Below are 9525 nucleotides of genomic sequence, written 5' to 3' on the forward strand. Positions count from 1 at the left end.
TCCAACAAAACAGAGTTCAGCTCATTGCCATATGCTATTCTTTACGACGCGATGATCGACCCTTTCGTTCCGAACTTTCATCTGCACGAAGGGAAATGGAACACATGCGGGTAAATGCCATGTCAGTCAGTGCAGTCTGAAAGGAACAACACTGTTTAGGAGTTTTGTTACTTCGTTGGTTAAATTGAATCGACCCAATATGGTACCAATCACGAGAAAGATGTGTTCTTTCGAACAGGAAGTAGGTAGAGGAACAACTAGCAGTGGAAGGACTGATGGTATGCATATGATAAATTAGATAAATATTGTAATATTTTCATCCTTTCAATGTGAATATGGTATCAAAATTTAGAACGTAAAACATTTTGATTTTAGTTTAACTCTTTAACCCTCCTAAAATTTAAGTTTTTCGCACCACGTCGGCGTAGTGCACGTTCAGCGTTCCTATCTGGGTCATACTGACCCCAACATCCTAATAGGGTTAAGGACAAACGTCTTGAAATCCCGCTTCAACAGTGCATCAAAACTTCAGACGCACAAACCTCAAGAAGCAAGCTTAAAACGACAATGCATTTCATTATTCTGTTCTTGCTCACTTGAAATAAGCTTAAAATGAGAAGCTCAGGTGCGCTGGTTTTGTTTACGAAGAGATTTGTGCCTTCGAAATCGTGAGCAGGTCCCAAAGTCGGCCATTTTGGCGGCCATTTTGGGACTCTAACAAGCCTGTCCTTAAGTAAAAAGTTTATTCAAACCAAGGTAGCAAACCCTAGCTTCAATATGGCTTCAATTAAAGGAATGGATAGCCCTTATGTGGCCGGTAGTTAATTTCAACAACGTTCCGGCAATTAATTTACCGCGATACAGACACGTTGTGGAAACCACTTCCCCAGTGTCATCCAAAAATGTGCCAAACAAGTGGCGGGGGCGTGAGAACAAATTCCAATGAATAACAAAGCAAACGAAATCGAGCTGGCATCAGCTTTCCAACAAAACTGAGAGGAAGAGACCTGGTGAAAGAATTTCTGGAATGTCTATTATATTTTAATTTTGAGACAGTTTTCCCTCGTACTCGCACTCACTCGTCAACACGCAACGACTACCACTTACTTCAAGTTCGTTGTCCATCCGGCATTCACCCAATTACTTGGTGGTCTTTTGTTTTTCATCGGAGAGACTACCAGGGCGCGTGGTAGCAGCCACATGCTTCCGGCGGAGTGCATCTTTTGGCTACGTTATTGTTTGGCGTTGTTTTCTATGTTTTGCTCGGAATGGTTTGAGGGAATTTGGTAAAAGATCCAAATCATCGGTGGGGGTGGGTAACGATCGTGGATGATGCCATTTTCAGTTAAGGTTTTATCAGGTCGTAAATCTGCGGTTGGATCACACTGAAATGTTTAGCGGATAAAGTGTTTAATTTCATGTAGGTACATAAAGCAAAGGTAATTCTTGCTGAAATCTTTCCTGGCAAAGCCCGCATTTCAGCTCTATGCTCTATGAAGTCTCAGTTATCATCTCTCACCGATCGCTCGTCGCAGTCGGACGCGTTTATCTTTCGCAGCGAGTTAAAGCTAGTGGAGTTTTTTTTCTTCACCGTTGTGAAGTTTTTTTTATATCGGTTGTGCATCCTACTAGTAGCGAAAGATCAACATCGATCGCTAGTGGAGAGAGTAGCTAAGTCTAGCGAAGCTAGTCTTGGACTATTCCACCAAACAATCATCGACGGTACCAAAAACCCGTAACCCAGAATCGACGACGCCGTAAACCATCGGCAGAGGTACAGCCAAACCGGCATTGGCATCTGCGGCAATTACCCATTCATCGGACGACCGGGCACGGGCGACAAACAAACAACACACAGTGCTGTGACGGGTATTGTTCGAGTGGCTTGAAGGTCATCACGTCGTGCATCTAGCTGTGGGTAATTATTTCGTTTGTGTCTTTCTCTGCCGTTGTCACACCGTGGGTCAAAAACGTTTTCTCTGAAATCCCTTTTTTATTTGATTTTCTAATCACTTTTCGCTCAAACATATTTTCAAATTAGAAATTTATTTTTGAATTAACGTAGATCTACGTAAGTGAATTACTTCTTTATTATATTCTTTTCGTATTATTATTTTTTGTATATATATATATATATATATATATTTTTTTTTCTTCAAATATTTTTTTTTTTCATTTGCATTTTTTTTATTAGTACCTAAAATAATTGTAGATAGATCTCTTTATTTTGTCAATTTTCTTTCGTTTTTTGGTATAGTTTTCATACGGCTATCTAGTATCTATTCAGCCAACCTTGATTCTTGCTTTGCTGCGGCAGCACACACAAGGCCCGCATGGAAGAAAATGATACAGGTGGGGGTTCGCTCGAATTCATATTTTCATCTGACGATGAGCCTGCCTTAAGCCAATCCACTGAATCAATAGTAGAAACCCAGAATTTTGTGGCTATGGAAACTGGAGAAAATGAAAATGCTGCTCCTCCCGTTGTTCCAGTGGTTTCTCAAGTACCGCTAGGTACCGCTCCTACCGGAAATGTATCTCTTATTAACCCAGTGAACGAACCACGACTGATGGTACAAAAACCCATGTATAGTAGTTTCGGTCTTCCTGACAATACAAACCAACCCTCCACATACCCCTCTACCAGTGGTTCCTCACTTAATCCGGCGACCCCCCGCGCGAAAGCTTACCCACCCGGATCTAAGGGTCCCTTTCTGGTTTTCTTCCGGCCCAAACCGAATGGAAAAAAATTAAATAAGTTACAAATCGCAAAAGATCTGGCAAAATCGTTTCGCGGAGTTCTGGAGATAGACTCACCCAGCCGCGACAAGCTGCGTGTCATAGTAAATGACCCCGATCAGGCGACAAAGATCGCTAACTTTGAGCTCTTTACGCGGGAATATAAAACATATCTGCCTAGCCTCGAGATAGAGTGCTACGGAGTGGTCACCGACGATAATTTAACCTGTGCTGCAATCATGTCTGGAGCTGGTGGGTTTAAAAATCGTGCCGTCCCACTGGCTCCAGTACTTGATGCCGTCCAAATGAACAAGGCACAACCAGACGGCTCAAAACAACCGTCGAATTCTTTCCGGGTGACCTTTTCCGGCACCGCTCTTCCGAGCGTTCTCGTGGTTGGGCTTCTTCGATTACCTGTTCGCCTCTACGAACCGAAGGTAATGCATTGTGCAAAATGCCAGCAGTTGGGGCACACCGCACTTTACTGTAGCAATAAACCACGTTGCGGTATGTGCGGTGAACAACATGCGGAGGGCTCCTGCAATATGGAGCCAAAATGTGCCACTTGTGGCGAATCTCCGCCCCACGAGCTCAGTGCATGCCCGAAGTACGTAGAGCGGGAGAAACATTCCATAAACTCCTTAAAACAGCGGTCAAGGCGATCTTATGCAGAAATGCTGAAAAAGATCGCCCCGACTGCTGTTCCAGTTGCCCAACCCTCTACTAGTACTAATATCTTTGCAACCCTGCCGGATAACGATCAAGGCTCTGACTCTGAGGATGGTGTAGAGTACACTATGATTGAGACAGGGACGAAAAGAAAGCGAGCTGTTGCAAAACGGCACATGCAACAGCGAGCTTCTCAAAACGTTCCTGTTGCTCAACCAGCTCTTCAAACCCCTCTGATAAAATCAAGAAGTAGCGGGAGCACCAAAAAGGTATCGCCTCCAGGTTTCAAATTTTCGGCTGGAGATTTTCCGTCACTTCCGGGAGCATCTAAAACCCCAGATGCCCCAGTTTTTCGCCCAGAAAGCAAAAAGACTAGTCAACAGGAACGTCGACAAAACCCAGTCGGTCTTTCCGGAAAATTGACTCTTTCTGGGATAGTGGATATCATCTTCGAAACGTTTAATATCTCACCCGTAATAAGAAGTTTGATAAACATGGCACTTCCCTTTGTGACACCTCTTCTGAAGCAACTGGCTTCACAATGGCCGATTCTTGAATCTTTCATATCTTTCGATGGCTAATTTGTCCAGCGAGGTCGGAGATATGATTGAAGTCCTACAGTGGAATTGTAGAAGCCTAATTAAAAATATGGATGCGTTCAAATTTTTAGTTCACAGTACACGTTGTGACATATTTGCCCTTAGTGAAACATGGTTAACTTCCGATAAAGACATTTCTTTCCACGATTTTAATATTATTCGTCGTGATCGAGGGGATGGATATGGAGGGGTGATCTTGGGGATCAATAAGCTCCATTCCTTTTATAGAATTGATTTCCCCCCGATGAACGGCACTGAAATAGTTGCATGCCATGTTACTATACAAGGAAAAAGTTTCAGCGTAGCCAGTGTTTATATACCGCCTAGTACAAGATTATCTCGCAGAGATCTTGCGGAAATATGCTGTGCTATGCCTGCGCCTTGGTTGATCCTAGGAGATTTTAATGCACACGGAACAGCCTGGGGGTCTCCGAAGGACGACAATCGCGCAACCCTGATATATGACCTCTGTGACTATTTCAATTTGACAATTTTGAACTCCGGGGAAGCAACGCGAATTAAACCTCCAGATCCTCCAAGTATGTTAGACCTCTCAATATGTTCGAATTCACTATCATTGGATTGCACGTGGAAGGTAATTCAGGATCCCCATGGTAGTGATCATCTGCCGATCAAAATTTCAGTCACCAATGGTTCGTGTCAGGCTCGCCAGATCGACGTCGCGTATGACCTTACGAAGCATATCGACTGGGGTAAATATGCTGAATTGGTCTCAGAGGGCGAGCAGTCGGTTGACGTTCTTCCACCGCAGGAAGAGTACCAATTCTTGTCCGGATTAATCGTCGAAAGTGCTCTACAAGCGCAGCGTAGACCGGTTCCGGGAACTTCGATACGGCGAAGACCCCCCACATTGTGGTGGGATGAGGAATGTACCGGAGCCTATCGCGAAAGATCCGCCGCGTTTAAAACATACCGGAAGCGAGGTACACGGGAGAACTACGAGTGGTATTCCTCTCTCGTCCATAAATTCGCGAACCTCGTGAAGGCGAAGAAACGGGGTTATTGGAGGAATTTCGTCAACGGTTTATCGCGGGAGACGTCAATGCGAACTCTCTGGACGGTCGGAAGGAGAATGCGCAACGCGGTATCGGTTAATGAGGATCGAGAAAGCTCGCCTCGATGGATTTTCGATTTCGCAAAGAAAGTCTGTCCGGATTCGGTCCAAGTACAAGCGAATTTTCGTCGTTATCCACCCGAAAGGAATGCGATGGATTCACCCTTTTCGATGCTAGAATTCTCACTCGCGCTTCTGTCATGTAACAACTCTGCCCCAGGAATGGATAGAATTAAGTTCAACTTGCTTAAAAGCCTCCCAGACGTCGCAAAGAGGCGCTTGTTGAATTTATTCAATCTATTCTTGGAGAGCAACACTGTTCCGGATGACTGGAGACGAGTGAGGGTTATTGCCATTCAAAAGCCCGGGAAGCCCGCGTCGGATCACAACTCGTACCGTCCAATTGCGATGTTGTCGTGCTTACGGAAGCTGCTAGAGAAGATGATTCTCCATCGGCTTGACAAATGGGTTGAATCGAATGGCCTTCTTTCGGATACTCAATTCGGTTTCCGCAGAGGCAAGGGAACGAGCGATTGTCTGGCGCTGCTTTCTACTGAAATTCAACTGGCCTACGCTCAAAAAGAGCAAATGGGCTCAGTATTTTTGGATATTAAGGGGGCTTTTGATGCCGTTTGCGTTGATGTCCTTTCAGACAAACTCCACGAGTGTGGGCTTTCTCCGATTTTAAACAACTACTTGTACAACTTGTTGTCTGAGAAGCACATGTTTTTCTCTCATGGAACCTCGGCAACTTCACGAATTAGTTACATGGGTCTCCCCCAGGGCTCATGCTTAAGCCCCCTTCTTTACAATTTTTACGTCAGAGACATCGACGAATGTCTCGTGGAAAATTGCTCGCTACGACAGCTTGCGGACGACGCCGTGGTCTCTATCACCGGACCAGAGACGGAAGATCTGCAAGGACCACTGCAAGATACCTTAGACAATTTGTCTACTTGGGCTGTAAAGCTGGGTATCGAATTCTCTCCGGAGAAAACTGAGTTAGTTGTCTTTTCTAGGAAGCGTGATCCAGCAGATCTAGAGCTTCAATTTTTGGGTAGGGAACTCACTCAAAGTCTTTCACATATGTATCTGGGGGTCTGGTTCGACTCTAAATGCACCTGGGGAAAGCACATTAATTATCTGTATCAGAAGTGCCAACAACGAATCAACTTCATGCGTACACTCACCGGAACATGGTGGGGAGCCCACCCGGAAGATCTGATAAAGCTTTATCGTACAACGATACTGTCGGTTCTCGAATACGGTAGCTTTTGCTTTCAGTCCGCCGCGAAAACACACATCCTGAAGCTAGAGCGTATCCAGTATCGTTGTCTTCGGATCGCGTTAGGCTGCATGAACTCGACGCACACAATGAGTTTGGAGGTACTAGCAGCTGTACTCCCTTTATCAGATCGTTTCGTGGAATTGTCGTTAAGGTTCCTCATCCGCTGTGAGGTGCTGAATCCATTGGTAATTGAAAACTTTGAGAAGCTGATCGAACGAATTCATCAAACAAAGTTTATGACAGTGTACTACTCGTACATGACTCTGGAGGTTCACCCTTCGAATGTTCTCAACCGTGATTGCTTCCCAGACTTCTACAATTCCACTATAGTTTTTGATCTGTCCATGTTGCAAGAAATCCGTGGAATTCCAGATCCGCTCCGATCGGAGCACATTCCAAAAATTTTTGCAAACAAGTTTGGCCAAGTCAGTTGCGACAGAAGGTTTTTCACTGACGGGTCAAAAACAAATGATTCCACTGGATTTGGTGTATTTAATGAGCTTCATAGCGCCGCCCATAAACTTCAAAGTCCTTGCTCAGTATACATCGCAGAATTGGCGGCTATACACTACGCATTAGAGCGAATCGCCTCTCTTCCCTCTGATCAATATTTCATTTTTACGGATAGTCTCAGCTCAATAGAGGCTATTCGTTCAATGAGGCCGGTAAAGCACTCTCCGTATTTCCTCAGTGAAATACGATCTACCCTGAGTGCTTTATCGAATCAAGCATATAATATCACCTTGGTTTGGGTCCCTTCGCATTGCTCGATCCCGGGCAATGAGAAAGCGGACTCACTCGCCAAGGTGGGCGCTATGGAAGGCGATATTTATGACCGTCATATCGCTTTCAATGAATTTTTTTCGATTGCTCGTCAGCATGCCTTGGTCAGTTGGCAACAAAAATGGGATGCAGGAGAGTTGGGCAGGTGGTTACACTCAATTCTCCCACAGGTATCGAAGACGGCGTGGTTCAAGGGGTTGGATATGGGTCGAGATTTTATCAAGATAATGTGTCGACTTATGTCCAATCACTACTCTCTGGGCTCGCATTTCTATCGAATAGGGCTCACAGATAGCAATCGTTGTAGCTGTGGTGCAGGCTATCAAGATATCAACCATGTTGTGTGGGAATGCCCCGAATACGGTATTGCCAGATCCGATTTATGTGCCTCCCTCAGGGCCCGAGGGAAACCAGAAAAGAAAGACATTAGGGATGTGTTGGGTACGCTTGATCTTGACTACATGAAGCTTGTATACGACTTTTTGAAACAAGCTGAAGTCTCCGTTTGATACCCCCGTCTTGTTGTTCCACTTGTCCACCTCGTGTCCCTTCGAAAATCGTTTGTTTGTATCGTTACAGGTTGTTTGTCCACTTTACGTTTGACTAGCAGCAACTACGCTACGCCACGCTGCTGAAAGTCAACGAATGCCCCTATTACCCCATCCCTTCCTTAAACATTATTGTTCCCCCTAACCTCGACCAAACCGCGAGTTTTACGGTTCCCCAAAGCTAACCTAGTTAATAAGTCAAACATATGAAATTGTAAAATAGACCAAAATGAATTCGGCTCCGTAATGCCTGATGGCGCATGAGCCTTAAATAAACGATTAAGTAAAAAAAAAAAAAAAGTCTCAGTTAGGTGACTTGTCTTATTAATGAATTGCACTACACAAAAAATGGTAATGTTGTTGTGGTAATCCGATCCAATAATGGTCGCAGTAATTTTGTCCCGAACAGAGAAGAAAAAACTCTTTCTGTCGCACTTCAGCTAGAATTACCAAAAGCGAGAAACATTTTGAATTACCTTTTCAACTCTGGTTCTCCAGGTGTAGTTCTTCGCATTTTCATTAAACCGATGGAAGCGCTCCTGAATGTCTTCAATTGTGTCCTCTTCACATACGCTGATTTCCTGAATTTGGAACGTAAGATTATTGATCACTCGAATTTTCCTCTCCTGAGCGGTAATCTTCCCTACGATCATGCCCCTATCATCCCACCAACACTTCCCCGTCGATCCGTTTCTGATCAAAACCGGTGGAAACTCCGGCACCCGGACGCCATCCTTGCTAATCCGATAGACAGGTCTGCCTTTTCGATCAAAGTGCGCGCTCAAATCTTTCCCGGCAAAGCCTAGCAGCAGCAGATACAGCTACGGCGAAACCATTAAACAAATCGAATGGCAAATTACGGAGCACATTAATCAACGGCGGATCGGAGCCTTACCTTTTTCGGCGCCGAACTGGTTAAATTTCCATCGAACAGAGGCGTAATGTCGAAGACGTTCCCATGGATGATAACCCACGCACGATCGGCCGCGTTGTTTACGAAGACTTCATCGCGAAGGTAAAACCGTTGACGACGGTGGGGGTCGTCGGATGGCATTTTGATCGAGTTTTACCTGTGTTTGAGCGATGTTGATCACCTATGGCTGATTGATCATGGCAATCTTTGTGATTATGCGATACAGGAAAAAAAGCACAATAGGGCACTGCACTGTTTTGATTTTGCATGGGATTTTGACGTTTCGTGGCCTTATTGTTTACAAAATTTCTGTAAGAGTGAAAGAGAAGGAGATAATTTCATGCACTGCCCTATGGTCCACTGCACGAATTTATGCTGGCCTGCTTACTCTAACCGAAAATTTGACGTTTGAGAGGTGCCGACACCGCTCAAACGTCAAATTTCGTGTGAGAGTAAGCAGGCCAGAATCAATTCGTGCAGTGGACCATTGGGTTCTTTAGGGGTATGAGCTCTATACCGATTAGGCTATAGATAATAGCAATATTTTATTCACTAAACAACCCAATTCACACAATAATCTGTAATCTGTAATCACTTTTCCTATTGAATTATTTTAATAACTTTAATTGTAATAATTTACTAATTGACTCTCATGCCTACTCTTCAACATCGCTCTAGTAGGTGTGATGCGACGATTGCCGACAAGCCGGGTTCAACAGCCGGGGAACGATTTTCACAAAACCCGGTCAATTTGTGTGCTTTGCGGACGACATGGACATTATTGCCAGAACATTTGGAACGGTGGCAGAGCTGTACATCCGCCTGAAACGCGAAGCAGCAAAGGTCGGACTGGTGGTGAATGCCTCAAAAACAAAGTACATGCTGGTAGGCGGAACCGAACACGACCGGAT

At 44.7% G+C, this 9525-nt stretch overlaps 1 protein-coding gene across 1 annotated transcript; it reads right to left on the reverse strand.

The window, feature by feature from the left end:
* Positions 1–928: 928 nt before the first annotated feature.
* Positions 929–8818, reverse strand: LOC115256042 (cytochrome b5 domain-containing protein 1). Its single transcript, XM_029854293.2, has 3 exons — positions 8597–8818; positions 8178–8522; positions 929–1385 (listed from the first exon to the last, which is right to left on the reverse strand). The coding sequence occupies exons 1-3, from the start codon at positions 8753–8755 to the stop codon at positions 1233–1235; spliced, it is 657 nt and encodes a 218-aa protein (XP_029710153.1). The 5' UTR covers positions 8756–8818; the 3' UTR covers positions 929–1232.
* Positions 8819–9525: the final 707 nt, after the last annotated feature.

The sequence above is a fragment of the Aedes albopictus genome, unplaced genomic scaffold (assembly GCF_035046485.1).
Source record: "Aedes albopictus strain Foshan unplaced genomic scaffold, AalbF5 HiC_scaffold_86, whole genome shotgun sequence".
Classification (NCBI taxonomy): Eukaryota; Metazoa; Arthropoda; class Insecta; order Diptera; family Culicidae; genus Aedes; species Aedes albopictus.

Excerpts from the sequence above, each read along its gene's own strand:
- LOC115256042 (XM_029854293.2), bottom strand. The coding sequence starts at position 8,755 with ATGCCATCCGACGACCCCCACCGTCGTCAACGGTTTTACCTTCGCGAT. Across the intron at positions 8,523-8,596 it reads CCAGTTCGGCGCCGAAAAAG|CTGTATCTGCTGCTGCTAGG; the intron begins GTAAGGCTCCGA and ends GTTTCGCCGTAG. Across the intron at positions 1,386-8,177 it reads GGAGAACCAGAGTTGAAAAG|TGTGATCCAACCGCAGATTT; the intron begins GTAATTCAAAAT and ends TAAACATTTCAG.